The sequence below is a fragment of the Tachyglossus aculeatus genome, chromosome 3, assembly GCF_015852505.1.
Source record: "Tachyglossus aculeatus isolate mTacAcu1 chromosome 3, mTacAcu1.pri, whole genome shotgun sequence".
NCBI classification, from domain to species: Eukaryota; Metazoa; Chordata; class Mammalia; order Monotremata; family Tachyglossidae; genus Tachyglossus; species Tachyglossus aculeatus.
In genome coordinates this window covers 69,680,611-69,704,679 of record NC_052068.1, presented here as the reverse complement: position 1 = coordinate 69,704,679, position 24,069 = coordinate 69,680,611, and the positions used below count along the sequence as shown (strand labels likewise).

The window sequence follows — 24,069 nt, the reverse complement described above, 5'->3', positions numbered from 1 at the left end:
ATTCAGTCATATTTATTGAGCGATTACTGTGCAAAGCACTGTACTAAGCGCTTGGGAAGTACAAGTCGGCAACATATAGAGACGGTCCCTACCCAACAGCGGGCTCACAGTCTAGAAGAGGGAGACAGACAACAAAACAAAACATGTAGTCAGGTGTCAAAGTCGTCAGAACAAATAGAATTAAAGTTATATGCACAGCATTAACAAAATAGAATAGTAAATATGTAGAAGTGAAATAAAATAAAATCAATAGCCCCCCCTTTTCCTCTCCTCCTCCCCATCCCCCCTGCCTTTCCTCCTTCCCCTCCCCCCAGCATCTGTATATATGTTTGTACAGATTTATTACTCTGTTACATGTACATATTTACTATTCTATTTGTTTTGTTAATGATGTGTATCTGGCTGTATTTCTATTTATTCTGGTGACTTGATACCTGTCCACGTTTTGTTTTGTTGTCTGTCTCCCCCTTCTAGACTGTGAGCCCGTTGTTGGGTAGGGACCGTCTCTATATGGTACCGACTGGTACTTCCCAAGCGTTTAGTACATTGCTCTGCACACAGTAAGCGCTCAATAAATACGATTGAATGAATGAATGTGGCCGACTTGTACTTCCCAAGCTCTTAGTGCAGTGCTCTGCACACAGTAAGCGCTCAATAAATACGATTGAATGAATGAATGTGGCTGACTTGTACTTCCCAAGCGCTTAGTCCAGTGCTCTGCACACAGTAAGCGCTCAATAAATACGACTGAATGAATGAATGTGGCCGACTTGTACTTCCCAAGCGCTTAGTCCAGTGCTCTGCGCAGAGTAAGCGCTCAATAAATACGATAGAATGAATGAATGTGGCCGACTTGTACTTCCCAAGCCCTTAGTCCAGTGCTCTGCGCACAGTAAGCGCTTAATAAATACGATTGAATGAATGAATGTGGCTGACTTGTACTTCCCAAGCGCTTAGAACAGTGCTCTGCACACAGTAAGCGCTCAGTAAATACGAATGAATGAATGAGGCCTTCCCAGACTGAGCCCCTCCTTTCTCTCCCCCTCCTCCCCCTCCCCATCCCCCCACCTTACCTCCTTCCCCTCCTCACAGCACCTATATATATGTATATATGTTTGTACCTATTTATTACTCTATTTATTTTACTTGTACATATTTATTCTATTTATTTTATTTTGTTAATATGTTTTGTTTTGTTGTCTGTCTCCCCCTTCTAGACTGTGAGCCCGGCTGTTGGGTAGGGACCGTCTCTAGATGTTGCCGACTTGTACTTCCCAAACGCTTAGTACAGTCCTCTGTACACAGTAAGTGCTCAATAAATACGAATGAATGAATGAATGAGGCCTTCCCAGACTGAGCCCCCTCCTTTCTCTCCCCCTCCTCATGCCCCCTGCCTTACCTCCTTCCCCTCCCCACAGCACCTGTATGTAGGTATATATGTTTGTACCTATTTATTACTCTATTTATTAATTTTACTTGTACATATTTATTCTATTTATTTTTTGTTAATATGTTTTGTTTTGTAGTCTGTCTCCCCCTTCTAGACTGTGAGCCCACTGTTGGGTAGGGACTGTCTCTATGTGTTGCCAAATTGTACTACCCAAGCGCTTAGTACAGTGCTCTGCACACAGTAAGCGCTCAATAAATACGATTGATTGATTGAATGAATGAATGAATGAACCCAGTCTCCCCGCTTCTTACTGTCCCTCCTCGGTGGCCCCTCCACGATCCCAGAAGCCTCTGGGTTCCGCCCCCGAGGAGGGGAGGGGCCGCTCTAGCCCGGCTTCCGGGTGTCGGTGGTCCCGAGGGGGAGGCGCAGGCGCAGACGCGGGCGGTGTGTGGCGGGGGGGTCCCCGCGGCTGGGGGCTGAGCACGCGCACGCGCACTCGCCCCTCCCCCTTGCGCGCGCACAGGCCCAGGCCCACAGCGAGGCTGCCGGGCGCGCGGGGCCAAGATGGCGGCGGCGGGAAAGGCGGCTGAGGTGAGAGACAGAGGGAGAAGGAGGACGATGGATGGCTGACGGAGCGGGAAGGGTCTGCCTCCCCGGGGCTCCCCAGGGAGGGAGGGATAATAATAATAATAATAGTAATAATATTTGTTATTTTATTTTATTTTATTTTGTTAATATGTTGAGTTTTGTTGTCTGTCTCCCCCTTCTAGACTGTGAGCCCACTGTTGGGTAGGGACCGTCTCTATATGTTGCCAACTTGTACTTCCCAAGCGCTTAGTACAGGGCTCTGCACACAGTAAGCGCTCAATAAATACGATTGAATGAATGAATTTGTTCATTCAGTCAGTCTTATTTATTGAGCGCTTACTGTGTGCAGAGCCCTGTGCTAAGCGCTGGGGAAGCGCTTCAGGAGGCCTTCCCAGACTGAGCCCCCTCCTTCCTCTCCTCCTCGCCTTACCTCCTTCCCCTCCCCACACCACCTGTATATATCTTTGCACGTATTTATTACTCTATTTATTTTGCTTGTACATATTCTATTTATTTTATTTTGTTAATATGTTTTGTTTTGTCGTCCGTCTTCCCCCTTCTAGACCGTGAGCCCGCTGTTGGGTAGGGACCGTCTCTAGATGTTGCCAACTTGGACTTCCCAAGCGCTTAGTACAGTGCTCTGCACACAGTAAGCGCTCAATAAATACGATTGAATGAATGAATTTGTTCATTCAGTCAGTCTTATTTATTGAGCGCTTACTGTGTGCAGAGCCCTGCACTAAGCGCTGGGGAAGCGCTTCAGAAGGCCTTCCCAGACTGAGCCCCCTCCTTCCTCTCCTCCTCGCCTTACCTCCTTCCCCTCCCCACACCACCTGTATATATCTTTGCACGTATTTATTACTCTATTTATTTTGCTTGTACATATTCTATTTATTTTATTTTGTTAATATGTTTTGTTTTGTCGTCCGTCTTCCCCCTTCTGGACTGTGAGCCCGCTGTTGGGTAGGGACTGTCTCTACATGTTGCCAACTTGGACTTCCCAAGCGCTTAGTCCAGTGCTCTGCACACAGTAAGCGCTCAATAAATACGATTGAATGAATGAATTTATTACTCTATTTTACTTGTACATATTTATTTTATTTTGTCAATATGTGTTATTTTGTCGTCCGTCTCCCCCTTCTAGACTGTGAGCCCACTGTTGGGTAGGGACCGTCTCTAGATGTTGTAAGCACTCAGTAAATACGATTGGATTTATCACTCTATTTATTTTTCTTGTACATATTTATTCTATTTATTTTATTTTGTTAATATGTTCTCTGTCTCCCCCTTCTAGACTGTGAGCCCGCTGTTGGGTAGGGACCGTCTCTAGATGTTGCCAACTTGGGCTTCCTAAGCGCTTAGTACAGTGCTCCGCACACAGTAAGCGCTCAATAAATACGATTGAATGAATGAATTTATCACTCTATTTTACTTGTACATATTTATTCTATTTATTTTATTTGGTTAATATGTTTTATTTTGTCGTCCGTCTCCCCCTTCTAGACTGTGAGCCCACTGTTGGGTAGGGACCGTCTCTAGATGATGTAAGCTCTCAGTAAATACGATTGAATTTATCACTCTATTTATTTTACTTGTAATATTTATTCTATTTATTTTATTTTGTTAATATGTTCTGTTTTGTTGTCTGTCTCCCCCTTCTAGACTTTGAGCCCGCTGTTGGGTAGGGACCGTCTCTAGATGTTGCCAACCTGTACTTGCCAAGCGCTTAGTCCAGTGCTCTGCACACAGTAAGCGCTCAATAAATACGATTGAATGAATGAATGAATTTATTACTCTATTTTACTTACACATATTTATTCTATTCATGTCATTTTGTTAATATGTTTTGTCGTCTGTCTCCCCCTTCTAGACTGTGAGCCCGCTGTTGGGTAGGGACCATCTCTAGATGTTGCCAACTTGTACTTCCCAAGCGCCTAGTACAGTGCTCTGCACACAGTAAGCGCTCAATAAATACGATTGAATGAATGAATGAAGTACAAGTCGGCAACAGCTAGAGACGGTCCCTACCCAACAGCGGGCTCACAGTCTAGAAGGGAGAGACAGACAACAAAACAAGACATGGAGACGGGTCAAAATCGCCAGAACAAATAGAATTAAAGCTAGATGCACATCATTAACAGAATAAATAGAATCGTAAATTAACAGAATAAATAGAATCGTTAATACGTACAAGTAAAATGGAGTAATAAATCTGTACAGGTGCTGTGGGGAGGGGAAGGAGGTAGGGCGGAGGGGATGGGGAGGAGGAGAGGAAAAGGGGGGCTCAGTCTGGGAAGGCCTCCTGGAGGAAGTGAGCTCTCAGTAGCGCTTTGTTAAGCTCTTACTATGTGCAAAGCGCTGGGGAAGTTACAGGGTGATCAGGTTGTCCCACGGGGGGCTCGCAGTTTTAATCCCCATTTTACAGATGAGGGAACTGAGGCCCAGAGAAGTGAAGTGACTTGCCCAAAGTCACACAGCTGACAGTTGGCCGAGTCGGGATTTGAACCCATGACCTCAGACTCCAAAGCTCGGGCTCTTTCCACTGAGCCATGGTGCGTTGGATGGATGGATGGTGTAAGCGTTGGCGGTTCAGTGGTAGAATTCTCGCCTGCCCTGCGGGAGGCCTGGGTTTGATTCCTGGCCAATGCAACTACTTTTTTCTAATAGTAATAATAATGCTGTTTGTTAAGCGTTTACTATGTATGAAGCACTGTTCTAAGCGCTGGGGGAGATACGAGGTGATGAGGTTGTCCCACGTGGGGCTCTGTCTCAATCCCCATTTTACAGATGAGGTAACTGAGGCCCAGAGAAGTGAAGTGACTTGCCCCAAGTCACCCAGCTGGCAAGTGGCGGAGCCGGGATTAGAACCCACGACCTCTGACTCCCAAGCCCGGGCTCTTTCCACTGAGCCACACTGCTTCTCTCGCCTGGGAGCCCATGGTTGGGCACCGACCATCTCTGTCTGTTGCCGATTTGTACTTCCCAAGCGCTTAGTGCAGCACTGTGCACACAGGAAGCGCTCAGTCAGTACGATTGAATGGATGAATGAGTGATGGCTCCCGGCACGGGGGAGGTTGGAGGGGAGGGGGGAAGGGCCGCCCCTACTGTCCTTTCCTGCAGCCCCACCTCCGTCCATCCATCCACTCAATTCTATTTATTGAGCGCTGACTGTGTGCAGAGCACTGTACTAAGCGCTTGGGAAGTGCAAATCGGCAACAGATAGAGATGATCCCTACCCAACAACGGGCTCACAGTCCGTCCACCAGTCCATCCACCGTCCGTCCATCCATGCTGTAGATCTGCCTCAGGGCAGAGTTTTGAGCCAGTGGAAAGTTTCATTCCTACAATAGCCTGAAGCAGTGACTCGTGTATCTATTAGGCTTGGTTTATTCCTTGTTTTCAACACATGTATGGATCAGCAGTGAATTACTACCGACTACTGAGTCACCACATCCATGAGGTACCTATTCCTCAAGATTTTTTTTCTATTTATTTTCTTTTCAGTGTGTCATGTATCAAACGAGAGAGCCAGAAATACCTTGAGTACTTTTAACCAGTCATTACAGTTTTGACTTAATTTGTTTCCCTCCTCTCCACCCCCTAAGGCACTGAAAGCAAATGAACCATTCAGAAGTACAAAAAGAGGGTAGTTAGCTCAGATTTCAATAAAACACAGACCTCTTGCTGGCAACTGTTTGGTGGGATGTAGAGTGTCTGGGATTGAAATTTGGTAGCTTCTTTAATGGTTTTGATACCTCTCATTTTCAAGCACCTATGCTTAGGCATTCTGACTACTCTTCTCAAGATACATTCAGAGCTGCTGATGCTGTCTCTCTCTCCTATCTTCATCTAGAAAATCTACATTACAGGTTCATGAATGAACTTGTGGTTTGTCGGTGGTTGCAGGAATGGGCTCAAATGGCTCAGTCATATCTCCTTTCAGTGGGTGTGGGGTGAGAAGGCTGGGTAGTGCTCCACTCTTTAGCACAAGATAATCCCGACCTTTCTAATCATTAAATCTCTGAGCAAGAGGTCCGAAGAGGTTCACAAAAGCTATACTGAGGTTTCACTCTTCAGCCTCATCATCTGTCCATCATCCGTCTGGCCATCCATCATCCGTCCATCCGTCTGTTCATCAGTCTGCCCATCTATCCATCCATCCATCCATCTGTTGGTCCATCCGTCCGTCCATCCATCCGTCGGTCCATCTGTCCATCTGTTGGTCCACCCACCCATCCATCCATCCTTCTGTCCATCCGTCCGTCCATCCATCAGTCTATCCGTACATTCATCTGTTCATCTATCCATCCATCCATCTACCCATCTATCCATCCATCCGTCCGTCTGTTGGTCCATCCATCCGTCCGTCCGTCCATCCATCCATCCGTCCATCTGTCGGTCCATCCATCCATTCTTCTGTCCATCCTCCATCCATCCGTCCATCCATCTGTTCATCCATCCATCCATCCATCCATCCAGCAGTTAGATGGGCCCCGGCAGACCCGTCACCCTCATCGTTGCCCTTGCAGGGGAGAGCTGTCCGGCTCAGTCGGTCGATGCCAAGATGGGTGCCAGCCTTCATTCCCGGAGCGGCTGGCTCCCAGGCTCCTCTTCCAGGTGGGGAAAAGCCCAGCTCCGTGCCTTGCTGACTGATCCCGGTCACGTCCGGCCTCCTGACCCAATCCCCACACCTGCCTCCTCTACCGGGCAGGCCTGCTGCCACTGTCCCTCCACAAAGGTGACTCCAAGCCCTCCTTCCCTTTTTTGGCTAAAATGAATTGAATACAAAAATGTTTCCAAATCAGACTAGATTAATTTGGAAGTAGAAAGAGCAGATACGTGTCTGAGGACATCTTCTACTTGTGAATTCTTCACATTTCTTTTGTAAATGTCTTTGGGGCAGAAAGAACCTTTCTTGAAAGCTTCTAGGAAATATGTGCTTTGTAAATGACGTGAGATGTTAGGCTTTGAAACGCTTGTGGACAGCATTTGAAGCTCACAGCAACCTTGCATGATATGTGCAGCAGCTGGTGGGATAATATTAAAGGTTTAGGGGCATGAGTAAAGTGATTCTAATGTTTAGATCGATAATGTACTATACGCTCAAGTCGATTGGGCCAGATCCTACCAGTGTAAAAAAGTTTAGGATTGAGAAGCCATGAGATCTAGTGAATAGAGGACAGGCCTGGCAGTCAGAAGGACCCGGATCCTAATCCCAACTCTTCCACTTGTCTGCCGTGTGACCTTGGACAAGTCACTTAACTTCTCTCTGCCTCAGTCATCTCATCCAGAAATGGGAATGAAGACTGTGAGCCCCGTGTGGGACAGGGACGGTGTCCAAACTGATTAGCTTGTACTGACCCCGGCAGTTAATATAGTGCTGGACACATAATAAGTGCTTAACAAATTCTGTAAAAAAGTATTCTTGAAGACACGGTTAAGGTCATTTGGTAAATTACTGCTGCAGTGGCCTACTTAATGTAATTATAAAAAAAGATTATTAAGCACCCTGAATGAGTTAGATGGTGTGCTGGAACAAGAAGTCAGAGTTTCTGCTGACAAGGGATTTACGTGAAGAAATAAATGTGAATATCCAGATTAAAAAGTGTTGTGCTTCTACCCACCATTTTAGCTCTAAGGGCTTATTTTGTTGGGGGAAAGGGGATAGAGGGTGATGTGGAGAAATGTACATGAACCATTGGTGAAGAATTACAGAGTAAATCTCTCAACCTTTTTCTCAGAGGGAAATAGAATGAAAAACATTATGTTTCACCAGAAAGTCTGAGTTTAGTTAATGCAGTTCAGTACCTGATCCAAGTGGAAACAGCTACTTAAAACAAACGTTTTTTCCTCAAGTTTTAACCTTGCTTTATTAGTGATTTACCCTGTGACCGAGGGAATTCTTTACTGCAGGTTCTTGCTGAGAAATGACCCTTTTGTGAAAGTTCTCTAGGAGTCCTAGATGAGTGACATTTTTAAAACTAGGAGAATTATTATTCTTGTTATTTGTTATCTCCTGAAGTTGGAGGGCCTCAGTAAAGAGGTAGTCAAGGGCTATTTCTAAAATCTCCTCCTGGCATCCTCTTATTCATTCATAGCCGCTGTCAGTGGCCGGGGAGATGAAAAGCCGCGGTGTAATGGCAGTGTTTCACGGCCACCGACTCTTTCTTTTGGCAAGAAAGGCGATCCCTGGGAGGAAGAGCACCAGACGTGTTGCATCGTTCAACCTACAACTCTCATGGTTCTAGCTGGGAATAATCACAAATCTCCAGAATGATTGGGCAAGCAGTGTGTCAGGCCCTGGAGAAAAATACATTGACAGTCAGCCACCCTCAGACACAGGAAGCAGCATGGCCTAGTGGCAAGAGCCCGGGCTTGGGAGTCAGAGGACCTGGGTTCTAATCCCGGCTCCGCCACGTGTCTGCTGTGTGACCTTGGGCAAGTCGCTTCACTTCTCTGGGCCTCAGTTACCTCCTCTGTAAAATGGGGATTAAGACTGTGAGCCCCATGTGGGTCAGGGACTGTGTCCAACCTGATTACTTTGTAGCTACCCCGGTGCTTAGAGCAGTGCTTGTCACATAGTAAGAGCTTAAATACCAAAATTATTATTAGTGGACAGAGCACAGGTTTAGGAGTGTGAAGGACCTGAATTCTAATCCTAGCTCCTCCACTTATCTGCTGTGTGACCTTGAGCAAGTCATTTAACCTCTCTGTGCCTTAGTTCCTTCATCTGTAAAATGGGAGATTAAGACGGCGAGCCCCATATGGGACAGGGACTGTGTCCCACCTAATTAGCTGGTATCTACCTGTGTGTCTGAGAGTGGCTAATTGTCCATGTATTTTTCTCATCATCATCAATCGTATTTATTGAGCGCTTACTGTGTGCAGAGCACTGTACTAAGCACTTGGGAAGTACAAGTTGGCAACATATAGAGACAGTCCCTACCCAATAGTGGGCTCACAGTCTAAAAGGGGGAGACAGAGAGCAAAACCAAACATACCAAGAAAATAAAATAAATAGAATAGATATCTCCAGGGCCTAATCCACTGCTTGCCCATTGTAGTGCAACTTTATGATTATTCCCAGCACTTAATAAAGACACAAAACAAATAAAGGCAGACAGAAAAAGTGCAGCTCCCAAAAGGTAAAATCCATTGTCATCAGCAGCACGAACACCAACTTTTATTGAGCACCTATCGTGAATGGAGCCGTTTTTTTGTTTTGTTTTTTGTGGTGTGTGTTTGTGGTTTTGTAGAGAGAGCGAGAGAGCGCAAGCCAGAGCACCGTGCTGGGCCCCTGTTAGCTGAGCGCTGAGCCGGGTGCTCTTCTGAGCCCACCAGGTGCCCGCGGTGGGGTGGGACCAGTCAGAAGACCAGCTCCAAAAGTCAGCTGCCTTTTTAGGGCCATCTACTTGGCCGGTACTAAAGATGTTCAGGTCTTTCCCTAAATTCTAAATGGATCCAGGGTCCAGTTCTTCCGCTGCTCACTGTACTGCCAGGGTCGGGGGGAGGAATCCCCTCCTCTGGGTCGCAGGGGGGATCACAGCCCTCCGTCTCTCCCAGGTGGCAGGTGAGCTCCATCTGAGGGAGAAGGAGGACGATGGACGGCTGACGGAGCGGGAATGGTCTGCCTCTCCGGGGCTCCCCAGGGAGGGAGGGATAATAATAATAATAATAATAATAATGGTATTACTCTATTTATTTATTTATTTTACTTGTACATATCTATCCTATTTATTTTATTTTGTTAGTATGTTTGGTTTTGTTCTCTGTCTCCCCCTTTTAGACTGTGAGCCCACTGTTGGGTAGGGACTGTCTCTATATGTTGCCAATTTGTACTTCCCAAGCGCTTAGTACAGTGCTCTGCACATAGTAAGCGCTCAATAAATACGATTGATGATGATGATGCTGTATTCATTCAGTCATATTTATTGAGCACTTACTGTGTGCAGAGCACTGTACTAAGCGCTTGGGAAGCGCTTCAGGAGGCCCTCCCAGACTGAGCCCCCTCCTTCCTCTCCTCCTCGCCTTACCTCCTTCCCCTCCCCACACCACCTGTATATATGTATATATGTTTGTGCCCATTTATTACTCTATTTATTTTGCTTGTACATATTTATTTTATTTATTTTATTTTGTTAATATGTTTTGTTTTGTCGTCTGTCTCCCCCTTCTAGACTGTGAGCCCGCTGTTGGGTAGGGACCGTCTCTAGATGTTGCCAACTTGGACTTCCCAAGCGCTTAGTACAGTGCTCTGCACACAGGAAGGGCTCGATAAATACGACTGATTGATTGATTGATTGATCTGCAATCTCCAGACACCAAAAGCAGATTTCAGGCTGCTCTGGCATGGCATTCCAAGTTCATCCCAAAAAGCAGGCTTAGAGGTGCTGGCTATCGGTAATTTCTTTCGGCGTTTGCCTCCCCCACTAGATTGTAAGCTCCTTGTAGCTAGGGGCCGTGCACACTATTTCTGTTGTACAATCCCAAATGCTTAGTACAATGCTATGCACCTAGTGCTCAGTAAGTACTATTGGTTGATTGATTGATCATCTCCAGATGATGATACTTCCTATCTCCCTGGGCTGGCTCCAGCTTTTTACCCACACAGTCTACCCTGAGACCAGACCCAAATGATGCTCCTTCACTAAATACATTCCTAGGACCACTGCCCCCAGGAGTGTCTCTCCCGAGAACATGCGCCTACTTTTTGGTACCTAGAAGCAGTGTGGCTCAGTGGATAGAGCATGGGCTTGGGAGTCCGAAGGACCTGGGTTCTAACCCCAGCTCCACCACATTCCTGCTGTGTGACCTTGGGCCAGTCACTTTAACTTCTCTGGGCCTCAGTTACCTCATTTGTAAAAAGGGGATTAAGAGTGGGAGCCCCCAATGGGACAGGCACTGGGTGCCACGTTGATTTAACTTGCATCTACCCCAGTGGTTGGCACATTTTAAACACGTAATGAGTACATTATTATTATAGGCAACACTTGTAACCCTTTATTTTTCTCTTTCAGGACCCCTTAAGCGAGGCCTCCATAGCTTCCTGCTTTGAGTGATGCTTGGAACTCATCCACTACCAAACCCCGGTTGGATTCTCAACCCTGCCCAGAGGTAAAAGTGTTTTCAGACTACCTATACCTGGGCATTTTATAATTTGGTATTTCTGTTCTTTTAAAAGTTACCCCCTTAACGCATCCATTTCACATTATTGGGGAAGGGAGCCAGTGGCCGAATTTAAGCCGGCACCTAGGTTCCAGGGGGAAAGTGTTTAGTGCTTGCTTTTGGCCAGGCTGGCTCTCCTAGCCACGGAAGGGGCAGATTTAGCTATTATCGTAGTAGATGCATGTGCTGCTCATCGCAGAATACAGACATTGGTCTTTAATTTTAGCTCACATTTAAGAGCGGGAAGATTTAACCATTCTCTTCTCCTTCTCCACCTCAGCTCCCACACCCCACATCTTCCCAAGCTCCCCTTTGCCCTCTGCCTTGTTCTCGACTGTCCCACCTTCAATCAGTCAATCAATCAATCGTATTTATTGAGCGCTTGCTATGTGCAGAGCACTGTACTAAGCGCTTGGGAAGTACAAATTGGCAACATATAGAGACAGTCCCTACCCAACAGTGGGCTCTCCAATCCCTGCCTCCCTCTCCCTCCCCACTGAAACCTGCCGGACCCCAGCTCCCCTTTTGGCCAGGGATCGTTTTTGCCAGGATGATCGAGCCGGTCTTTCCCTCGCCTCCCTCCACGGGGAGAAGGGGAGGCTTGGGCCACGTCTGGAACATCTTAGAGCTTCGTACTTTCCGGAAAGAAGGTTCATTTTCTTTCCCCCACGGTTCCCCTAGTTACGAGAACACCCTAGAAAGAAAGCAGTGGTTTCATCTGCGAGGGTCTCAGCTTTTGAAGCGCTCGGTACAGTGTTCTGCACACAGTAAGCACTCAGTAAATACAGTTGAGTGAATATCTTCCTGCCCCTTGTGTTACAGGATGACCGAGGACATAAGCAGCCGCGGGCGGTCTGCTTCCTGATGGCGCCCGGCGCATTGTTGGGGATGGCAGCGGAGACGGACAGGGCCCACGCCCTCCTCCAGACTTTCAGCTCGGCTTCCGTGGTCTCCGGCCTCGGGTTGGGGGCTTTCTGCTTTGTGGCCGACAGGCTGCTTCAGCTGTCCGTCGTCCAGCAGCACGACTGGCTCCGAGCCCTGGCGGATAACACCGTGCACGGGGCCGTGGGGATGTGGTCCTGGGCCATCGTCATCGGACTCAGGAAGAAGAATGACTTCGGGGAAGTCCTCCTGGCCGGATTTTTAGCCTCCGTCATTGACGTGGACCACTTTTTCCTGGCTGGTTCCCTCTCCCTAAAGGTAAGAGCCCTTTTCCCTGCCCCTTCACTCCGAGGCATCCACAAGCTCTCCCACCCTTTAAGAAGCAGAACGGCTCACTTCAGATGCCACCCCATTTCAGATGGTCTGCTTCTCTCCTGGGCATTAGTATGCCAAGATGAAAACGGCAGCGTTACGGAGAGATTTTCTCCATAGGTTTCAGAGACCTTTCCAGACGTCGTCATCGTTTTTAGCTTGCAAACAAGGCCCGGTCTTGGCGGCAGAGGAGAGAAAGCCCTGGCTCTGCCCTCCTCCAGGCTTTCCCGGGAGGCCAGTGGCTCGGTGGCCGCCAGCCGGGCCCAGGGCAGGGTTCCCCTGATGGAGGAAGGCCACAATGGCCACATGCCGTCCCGCAGGGAGGTCAGGCACCCATGGGGACACCAGCTCAAGGCCCGGGCATGTGGGGATTAATCCTCTGCTCGACTAAATTCCCCCGCCAGACTATAAACTTAAGGGCAAGGATCATGTCTACCAACTCAATTATACCCTCTCAAACACTTAGTAAAGTGTCATGCACACGGTAAGCGCTCAGTAAATGCCACTGATTGTTTGATCAACAGCAATACTTCCAGAGCCCTGGGATCCCCGGTATAAATGGAATTTATTGAGCTCCTACTGAGTGCACCCATCTAGGCAACTGGGAAATTACAGCACATGCAAAACATGGCATCACTGCCCATCAGTGCCAACATAGGGTCCCTGAAATTGTGTATTATAGTGGTGGTATGTGTTAAGCACTTGCGAGGTGCCAAGCACTGAACTAAGTGCTGGGATGGATACAAGATAGGTTGTACACAGTCTCAGTAGGAGGGAGAACAAGAACTGAATCTCCATTTTACAGATGAGGAAACCAAGGCACAGAGAAGTAAAGTGACTCCCGCGAGGTGAGATGGCAGGCAGGTAGTGGAGCTGGCGTTAGAACTCAGCCCCCACGGCTTTGGCATTGGAGATATTGCACCCTGCGTGCATTTCAGTCCAGTTGGAAGGATCCCCTCTCTTGAAAATCCCCTTGCCCAAACAGACTCATCGTCATGAAAACCAGTAAGCCGCTATCACAGGGCTGACTGACATGGGGCTAACTAACTGCCACGGTATTCGGTTCAGCTAAAACATTGTAACGAGTGCTCCTCATTTTGCCAGTAATGTTATTTCGGAGGATAGCCTTAAAGTTTTTCCAACCACCTCCTGGCAGGTAACCTAGTCTGCTAAAGCAGTATCGTTGCAGAGTAACCCATCCCATTATTTGACCCTTGTTCATCAGTCGATAGTATTTATTAAGCACTCAACTGTTGTCTACGTAGCACTCTACTGAGTGCATTAGAATGGTTAGACGTGATCTCTGCTCTCAAGGAGTTGGATTCATTCATTCAGTCCTATTTATTGAGCGCTTAGTGCGTGTAAAGCACTGTACTAAGCAGTGATCTAGCAAAAGGGACCGACATTAAAATGAATTAAAGGTAGGAGGAAGCAATGGAGTATAAAGATACATACATAAAGAACCTCCTACATTTGCCATAGTCATTATGCCCTCTGGTAATGGTATTAATAATAATTATTGTTATTATTATGGTATTTTGCTAAGTGCTTACTCTCTGCTGAGCACTGTTCTAAGCACTGGGGTAGATACAAGGTAATCAGGTTGTTCCCCGGGGCTCACAGTTTTAATCCCCATTTTATAGATGAGGTAACTGAGGCACAGAGAAGTTAAGCAGCTTGCCCCAGGTAACACAACAGACAAGTGGCCCATGTCCTCTGACTCCCAAGCCCACACTCTTTCCACTATGCCATGCTGCTTCCCCAGCATAATTACCGTTCCAGGAATCTTCGTTTTTGTGAAACAGCATAGATTTACAACTGCTCTTACATCGGCTAATGTTGTCATTTCACAACTTAGAGAAAGTAGAAGCAACAACAGTATTCATTAAGTGCCTACAGTGCATAGCACAGTATTAGACAATTGGGAAAATGACATGGGAGAGAATTCAGACATAGTCCCTCACACACAAGAAACTAACAATCAGGTGGGGCGAGTTGGTGACAAACAAAAAAAAGATAAATTGCTAAAAGCACAATCCCATAAAACAAGGAAAATGATCAAGAGGACTTTGGCCAGAAGAGAAGAATTTTGGGTTCCTCTGTGTTCCATGGCCACGGCAAAAGCCACGGTCTTTTTTTTTTTAAATGGTATTTTTTACGTGCTTACTATGTGCTGGGCACTGGGGTAGTTACAAGCTAATCAGATTAGACAGAGTCCATGTCCCACATGGGGCTCCCAGTCTTATAGAAGAGGTAACTGAGGCTCAGTGAAGTGACTTACCCAAGGTCACACATCAGACAAGTGGTGGAGTTGGGCTCAGAACCCATGACCTTCTGACTCCTGTGCTCTCTCCACTCTGCCATGTTGCTTCTTAGAGCTGGCCATTGGGTAGAGAAAACCTTTCCTGCCGTGTCTCGGGCAGTGTAGATTTGATTCCTCCTTGGAGATGGCCGGGGGAAAACCAGCCAAAAAAAGGCAGTTGTAGTTTTGCTTTTTCCCCATCAGTCAAACTGCAAATCCTTCTGTGAATGCAGGGTCTGTGGGAGGTGGAAATGGTGCCACAGCTACGTGTCTTTTTCATTCCCCAGGCTGCTCTGAATCTTCCACAGAGACCTTTTCTTCACTGTTCTACTGTGATCCCTGTAGTGGCGCTGACACTGAAGTTCATTATGCACCTTTTCAGGCTCAAAGACTCCTGGTGCTTTCTTCCCTGGATGCTGTTTCTGTCCTGGACTTCTCATCACGTCCGCGATGGGATTCGTCACGGCCTGTGGATCTGCCCCTTCGGAAAGACCGCTCCCTTGCCTTACTGGCTGTACGTGACGATCACGGCCTCCTCCCCGCATCTCTGCTCCTTTGTCATGTATCTGACGGGGACCAGAGAGATGATGTCTATAAAACACGGGATTCACATTGATGTCTAGGGGAATCGGACGGAGGTTGTAGAAGACCGGGTGTCTTAAATGTGAATTGTTAGGGGCGTTGAGCGCTGGGATGGATGCAGAAACATTTGTCCCTTCTGAAATAGCCACTATCTACTCCAGTGTTGAGTCCCGTCAAGCCCTAAATCATCTTGCCCAAAAGATTGATGGTTTTACCACTACTTTTCTGTTCAGACATATCCAAGGGTGAAGTGGCTGTTTCATTTCTGTCCACGTCTGATTTTAAACACTTTCCCTTTCTCTCCCCTCTGCTTTCTTTGCTCAAGTAACCTGCCAGTATTTAACTTCACTTTCAAGGAAATGCAGTGGAAGAGCCCATTTCCTTCTAGGAGGCGTTTTCAATCCTGTTTCCCTGAATCGGAATGACTGAAACAAACACTATCATACATCAGCCTATTTAGGACAAAGAGTCAGAGTAATTGACATTTCAGGGACTGCTAATAGGACGCTGTTTATTCCATGTGCCGCCTTTGCCTGGAAGTCACCTTGCCAAACAAAATCTGATGGCGGGGGAACAAAGGATGGGAAAATTTCCTTCGAGATTTTTCTGACGGAGTGTTCGTTGATGCAGAAGGTCATTTGTGGCAAAAACATGCTAAGGATATCATCTAACTTTGGAATTAATATCAGTATCTCAGAAAATCCTCATTCAGTAAATTACCCTTAATCCTAGAAATTTCATGTTAGCATTTTAGCAGCGTAGTCTTTACATAGCCCCTTTTCCCCCAGGAGCTCAAGTACTGAAATTTTAAATGGTACTGTATTACTATCACTGCACTGTTTACAAAATAATCAAGGACAAATCATAGGGCCGGGTCTAGTTCTCTGATATTTGTTCCACAAACATACCATCGACAACAATTTAAAATGTAAGGAACAATTAAAAATGTAAGACTGTGATCGTTCAAGGTGCCATCATCCCTGTTTAAAGTATTTTCCCAAGTGGCCAGTTAGAATGATTAAAACAAAGTGGTTGCTATTTGAAAAGCCAAAGAATGTGTGGCATTCGCGTTTTAGGTAACTTGGCTTTCCTGTTCTTTGATAAATGAAAGTAAATTCACACCAAAAGCTACTGATGTGTGAGAAAAATGAACAGTATTTACACAAATTTTAAGTTTGCCTTACTGGATTAACAAATACTTCGGTCTCACCCCTGTACGACCTCTTGTCATCAGAAGTCATCAGCATTTTTAGGGTTATCGACCCGTGTTCTTTTAATTTAATGACTCAAAATACAAATGACTGTGTGCCTTAATCTGTGATAAATTACTGATAATTCAGAGAGTAATGTCTTCTCCAAAGTACAGTAGATTTCTTTTTATATTTAGTACTGAATTAGAGGGAATTCACTGAATTGTCAGAGGCCCAAGCCTTGATCAACCCATTAGAACCATTGGCTAAAGGCACTTTCTTTTGAAACTGGATTCAACATACCTCGAGGAATGTATTGGTGCAGAGTTGCGAGACTGTTTAAATATTAAATACCAAAATTTCCTCTCCAGATTAGCGTATGTTTGGTTGCAACGCTTAAGAACCAGAACTGTGGTAAATAACTTCTGATCCGGCTCATTAAAACAATTGGAGAATCTTTTCTGATTTTTGTAGCAGTCACACTGTATAGATTTTTAGCATTCCCTTTCTTTTGTTCTGCAAAGCACAGAACAGAGCAAAATAGGCATTAAATTGTGCTGGAACATTGACTTTTGTCTCTGTTCAGACTTTGCAACTTCAAATTGTCAGACTGGACCTGGATGGAAATGAGATTAAGTTTCAACAATGTTAATTTCATTGCAACAGATGGCATTAAAATGTTTGGCCAAGTAATCAACAGCCTAAATGGCTCTGGTTTCCATCCTTAATGTATGTTTGTTTTTTCATTATATCATTATCTATTAATTGGATGCCTACCGTATAGAGCATCGTATTCTATAACTGGGAGGATGCAACAGAAAGATGCCAAAGAACCAGCCCCTGCCCTACTCAAAAGAGAATTTCATCAAAAAAATTCACTTTTCCAGTTGGGAAGCTTGACCTTTTTGAATTTCTTTTTGCCTTTCCATAGGTGCATATCTCTGAAAGGAGAGAGAGAAAACTCTCCCCACCATTTCACTAGGTAATTTTCCATCCTTTCCTAAAGTAACAGCTCAAAGCAGGTGAAACTTCAGTAGAATCACTGGTCCTTGTTGGGGCTTAATCATCATCATCAATCGTATTTATTGAGCGCTTACTATGTGCAGAGCACTGTACTAAGCGCTTGGGAAGTACAAATTGGCAACATATAGTTTCCCAGAACTCAGCCCAGGCAGCTGTGGACCACAGTAATGATTTCCTCCATCAAAATTTAATTGGTAGGAGTGTGAACTAGGGGATAGAGCACAAGCCTGGGAGTCGGAGGACCTGGGTTCTAATCCTGCCTCCGCCACTAAACTTCTCTGGACCTCAGTTACCTTATCTGTAAAACGGGGATTAAGACTGTGAGCCTCTATCCCAGCACTTAGAACAGTGCTTGGCATAGAGTAAGCGCTTAGCAAATGCCATTAAAGTTTGTTCACAGCCCTGATCAAATCTCCCCTAGACACCCAACTGGGCAGTGGGGCTTTTTCCTCTCGCTCCCGTTTGCCGGAGTGACAGACAGGATATGTATGGATGGTCCTGGGAAAGGATTGACTAAAGATGGATTAAAATCTGGTAACATGCAATGTGTTGCTATACCTAGTAACTTTGGGACAAGCAAAATCCTGCCTCATTTGTGATTTCCAAGTCCCACCAAACCTCTCTGACTCAATCAATTGTATTTATTGAGCGCTTACTGTGTGCAGAGCACTGTACTAAGCGCTTGGGAAGTACAAGTCGGCAACACATAGAGACAGTCCCTACCCAACAGCGGGCTCACAGAGTGGTGCACAGCGTACCTCTCCAGTAGTTTCTTGAGAGCGTTGTTTAAAATCTCTTTACCACGGCCTGGCGGGGTTTTTTTTGAAGCACTTGGATGTTGTTGAAAATAGTCATGGAGTCCTCAGACACCCCCAGGGTAGTCTTTTAAACCTCCAGTCCACGCATACCTGGACAGCACACTCGTCGTGGTTAAAATGATCTTGCAAGCATTGTTGGAAAGAGAGGTCTGAGTTGTGTCAATCAATCAATCAACGGTATTTACTGAGCACATGCTGGATGTTAAACACCGTGCTAAGCTCTTGGGAAAGCCAAGTACCGTAGAGTTGGAAGGCACAATCCCGGCTCACAATGATGGGCTTGCCGTCAGGCATGTGGAGAGGGTCTCTGCGTCGTGGAGGGGCCAAAGGTGGGTGCGGATGTTGACAACAGAGACAGCAGCACTTAGTGATCCAGAGCTATCCCTCACGATCACTGGGAGGAAGGCACGTTGTGGCTCTCCCTTCTCCCCGCCCTCCCTTCACCCCCATTCCACTTCAGCCAGTCTCACAACAGGGTGAGAACAGCGCTCACTTCCAAGGATCCCCTCCACCCTGGGAAGAAGGGAAGAGCGGCGGATAGCTCCTAGACTGTGAGCCCACTGTTGGGTAGGGACCGTCTCTATATGTTGCCAACTTGGACTTCCCACGCGCTTAGTACAGTGCTCTGCACACAGTGAGCGCTCAATAAATACGACCGATTGATTTATAGCTGTCCCCAGAAAGCCGCCAGCTGCCGGGCTCTGAGCCTGGCTTCCGCTCCGGGGCTCGGGAAGGTTTTCCTCCTCCTAGCCGGAGCCCTCTCAGCCCTCCCCATTGGGCCGAGCCTACTGGGAAGAGCACAGGCCCGCGAGGTAGCGGACCTGGGTTCTAATCCCAGCTCTGAGCCAACTGCTTGCTGCGTGACCTTGGGCAAGTCACTTGCCTTCTCTGCGCCTCAGTTTACTCAACTGTAAAATGGGGATTCAATACCAGTTCTCCCTCCTTATTAACCCTGTGAACCCCATGCGGGACAGGAACTGAGTCCGACCTCATTAACTTGTATCTACCCTAGCGCTCAGAACAGTGTTTGCCACGCAGTAAGCACTTTAACAAGTACCGTAAAACAAAAACAAAACAATCCCGTGCTTGCCTAAGAAAGCAGTTTCCCCACTCTCCCCCAACCCCCAAGCACACAGAGTGAACAGTAATTCAGACATCAGTACCATTCATTCCGCAGGGAGGAAACTCCTGTAACAATCCCTCATCCACTCTTCCTCCCTCCTTCCCTCCGTCTTCCTTGCGACTTATCCAGACTGACCAGGCCCAGGGAGCAGGTCAGTCCAGCTGCTCAGCAGTGACTGAAGAATCCCAAAACTCCCGGGATGGTCCAGGGAACTAGCAGCTTCTATGGGGCATGGGGGGGGGGACGGATGGGGACTCTCATCCTCTCCCAACCCGGAATTAGGGACCTTTTGGAGGGAGATCAAGTGCCTTGGGAAGGGGCTGTCAAGAGGGTAACGAGAGGACAGGGAAGGAGAGAATCCCTGTGGGGCACACGGCCGGGTGAGGCAGAAAAGTAGGGTCTTATAAGAGAGGGCTCCGGGTAGAGAAGTAGTGTGGCTCAGTGGAAAGAGCCCGGGCTTTGGAGTACTTGCACTTCCCAAGCGCTTAGTACAGTGCTCTGCCCACAGTAAGCGCTCAATAAATACAATTGAATGAATGAGAGGTCATGGGTTCAAATCCCAGCTCGGCCAGTTGTCAGCTGTATGACTTCGGGCAAGTCACTTACCTTCTCTGTGCCTCAGTTCCCTCATCTGCAAAATGGGAATGAAGACCGTGAGCCCCCCGATCACCTTGTAACCTCCCCAGCGCTTAGAACAGTGCTCTGCACATAGTAAGCGCTTAATAAATATCATTATTATTATTAGTGCTATAGCAGAACCATCCACATCCTGCTTCAGAGTGTGGCTTGTGCCTCCCCTCTTATTCCTAGAAGGGGTCACGTCAGCACCCACTTCCTGTCGCGTTATACGGAAGGACGCCGTGGGTGCCGGCTTTGCGCTAGGAGTGCAGGGGCAGTGGGGGCCTGGACGTTCAGCGCGGGGGCACCGCGGGCCAGGGCTTGGTGGAGGCTGGCTTGCTTTCGAGAGCCCCTGCCTCGGTTGGTCAGCCCTCCCTGGGTCCACCGAGGCTCGGCCCTCACAGCCGGGAGTCGGTCTGACCACTCCCGCCCCACGACACGGGGAAAACAGCACCCCGCCACGCACAGAACACGCTGCAAAATGTATACTAAAATAAGGTTATTTACTTAAAAATGATACATTGGACATAATCTGTGTACAGAACAAAGCGATTCATGGTAAACTTAATAAGGCACCTTTTAAACCAGATGCTGTACAAAATACATTTAGTGTATTACATTTTAAAAGGTTACTCTACACTTCTGGTATATAACAACAGTGTGTTCCTACTGCTTGTTTTTACCCTTCTTTCAGTTTCTATTTACAGGGCCTCTACATTAACTACAATGTTACTTTCCTTTTATACAATATACTACATTTTCATTAGGAGGAGGCAGGGAGGGGTGGGCGTGACGAGAACCAAACTCCCCAGGTGGGCTTCCCTAATTGTATTTTGGGGTCCCTGGGAGGTCCAGCCAACAGCTCCCCGGAGGGACAGCGCCCATCTAGCCGATACAAGTTACCTCAGTTTCCCCAGAGGCCTTCAAACCAAAGCTCTGCCTCTCGCCTCCACACCCTGCCCGGCCCCCGGAATTAGTTCTTACGCCAAATGTGTCACCTTTCTCCCGGAACCCGATTTTTTACAGCAGCACTGAGCCAGCCGGAGAACTGCTCGTTGTTATTTTCATATCTAAAGTGGATGAGAAATATTACCTTTCCCTTTAAACATACTTACAGGCAATACCAAAGGCCATTAAAAAAATAATCATCAAATCATTTTTACTGCCCCAACTGTAGGAACCGTTGAAGACCATTTTCCACCACAGTCTGAAAAATAAACATTGTTGAGTCAACTTTCCCTAGAGCCAGGGCCTCCCCTCTGAATTAAGCACTCTAAGATGTGTTTCTAAGCCAATCGAAGGAAAACCTGATAGGGCATTTTTGCTTTCAAACCAAGTTAGCATCTGGAAAATAAAAATAAAAACGCTAGGTCACAATAAAAATCTGGCACTTTTAGGCACACCGTTCGCTTCTGCCAGTTTCAAATCATTTTTGAACTGCCAAGACAATTCACCTCTGATGAGAAGACCATCTAGGAGGAAGATGAGTAACGCAAGAGATGTTCACCAGACACCGGCCAAGTCAGCTTCAGCAGTTACATTTCAGAAATTCTGTTTGATCACAAAAAAAGTGAGGACAATCCTAGTGAAAACGGACAGGTACAATACAAAGGTCAGGTGCGCTTTCGCTCCCGGAAACACTGTTCCTCTAACAGATTGGCAAAGTAATCGATTATATGAGGATTAACTCAAGATGCAGGCCGGTCAACCAGATTGACAATCGTGAGGCAACAAAACTTAAAGAAAAGGACAGAGAACAAGCTTCCGTGGAGCAGATCTGGAGCACTAAGCTACTCCCTTTGTTGGCCTGCCAACAAAACTTCATTAACTGGATGACCAACAATCGCTAAACCAACAAATTAAGGGACGGGGCCCTCCTCGTATTTATTTTAAAAGATCACGGTTTCCCAATAAGGCTTTATTTAAGTCTAAAAGCCTATTTACAAATCCTTTCCACTCACTGCCTTAAAAATCATTTTTTTAAATCTGTACGATCATTTGGTGCTTACATGTTCTTATTTTTGCCTCGCAAACCCTGAAGTGAAAATACAGCTGAGAAGATGCTCCCCTCATTTTGTTTTGTTTTATTAAGATGTCAAACGACGTAACTTGAAAGAAGAGCCACTGGCTAAATTTAAAAAAATATATATTAACCAAACCCCTGGCTGGTTTGGACCAAATAAAGTCCCAAATGATAAAGCTACTCAATTCCCATAGCGCTGAGGATTAAAGAATTGCTATTTCTTTGTGGGAACAGATGAATATTCGGTACATCTTGAAAGAGCAGGCTCAAGGGATGTTTTTGCACAAGGACACTTGACATCTTCACTGGTAGAGGACCCGAAAACTCATATTAACCACTAGAGTTTTCTAAAGGCTTTCCAGTTACCTGTAAGAAAATGGTGAGCAGAGAGATAACTGCCAATTCTGACCTTTGCTTCTTGGCAAAACATGGGGTGATGCTTTTTTAATTTAAATTTTAAACACTTAAAAAAGACCCACAAGTAATTTTGTGGCACAGTGTCGCTGTTATGTTACGGTGTGCCTCCAGTAAACAGAAAACAACTTGAAGCACCCCAATTCAGTCAGAATTCACGTGCAGGGAGTTGTAAAGGCAGACATGTCCCTTAAAAGAGCTTTCTTTAAAAAAGCAGAACTTCCGTGAAGCATAATTTATATGAGGTGACAAAAGAGAAAAACGTTGCAGTTCTTTGCCTCTTTAAAAATTATGGAGTAGAAATTATTCAAAATATACCACCAAACAGTGGTTAGAGGATTATAGTACACTTAGTAATCTGCTGCAAATTCATAAAGTACCCATTGTCCATTAGCGTCTTGGTTTAGGAGATTTTAGTGTCTTGTAACGTTGCCCGCAGCTGCTACTCATGTGCACTTCTGAACAAAACAAAGTCCTAGAGTTGATCTATTCATCCGCTTCATCCGAGTTTTCATTCTGAAAGTCGTGAATAATTCTTAAGACATTATATCTCTTAATCCTCTAGGTTTTTTTTTTTTTCCTGGAAATCTGGGCCAGGAAGTACATGAGTAGTGACTGTGGTACAAGTGAGTTAGTGTGTGCGTGTGTGTGTACATAAACATGTACATACACACGCATCTATGTGTAAACACACTATAATCCAATCACAAATGCATCTATGTGTATACACAGCTATATGTGTAAACACACACTGTATAATCCAATCACATAAACGCATCTATGTGTATACACACCTATATGTCAATGATGTGGAGACAGGCATTCTGCAAATACAGCACATTATGCACAATACACAACTTTCCCTTTCAAAGTGATCAAGAATGAGGTTTGCAGAACAAAGTTATAGGCACTTAAAACTGCTCTCAAATAGGCTTTGTCACTCCAGGAATATGTTCAGTCTTCAGCCGGATCCTGCCATCGGGCATTTCTAATGTCAGAGAACAGGCTTCTCCCGCCCCTTGCATGCAAAACGAACGGACAACTGACTTGGATCCAAGACAAAGTGTGTGAGAAACCACTTTCAACTTCTTTTGGCCTTCAACTGACAGCAACTTGACTTGTTCACACAACGGTAACAACGAGGTGAGTGAGGAAAGCATATTTCTCCTGCAAGTTACATGGCTTCGTGTGACTGGCCGGCCCTAGCCGGATATTGCAATAGAAACAAATCCCAAATCTTCCTGTGCATTTATAAATGGTTTCTCATCTAGCATAAATGGCAGCAGAGAAATCCTGGCGCGCACGCAGGCAGACACACACACGCACTCACACACAATAAATCCGCACAATATTGAAAAACAATGCATTGCTTAAAGGAAAAAAAGGAAAGATGAGTAGTGTTCCAAAACAGATTCATGATCTAAGGCTGTTTCCCCAAAGGCACAGTACATGTGCACTACATTTTATCGGGTAGAAGATAGAAGTTTCTAGTTCTCTCTCTCTCTGCTGAAATCATTTATCTCCTATAGGCTTTCACAGAAAGCACCACTATCCAAACACACAATTCAGTACCCAGAGT

At 46.1% G+C, this 24,069-nt stretch overlaps 1 protein-coding gene across 2 annotated transcripts; it reads left to right on the top strand.

Annotated features, from left to right (window-relative positions):
• The first annotated feature begins 1,947 nt into the window (after positions 1-1,947).
• On the top strand, positions 1,948-17,164 carry TMEM267 (transmembrane protein 267). 2 transcript variants are annotated; one of them, XM_038744332.1, is made up of 4 exons: positions 1,948-1,981; positions 10,996-11,092; positions 11,966-12,343; positions 15,082-17,164. In XM_038744332.1, the coding sequence occupies exons 3-4, from the start codon at positions 12,008-12,010 to the stop codon at positions 15,313-15,315; spliced, it is 570 nt and encodes a 189-aa protein (XP_038600260.1). In that variant the 5' UTR covers positions 1,948-1,981; positions 10,996-11,092; positions 11,966-12,007; the 3' UTR covers positions 15,316-17,164. The 2 variants fall into 2 exon arrangements, with proteins under 2 accessions (XP_038600260.1, XP_038600259.1); XM_038744331.1 differs by having other exon boundaries at positions 14,987-17,164.
• The last annotated feature ends 6,905 nt before the right edge of the window (positions 17,165-24,069 follow it).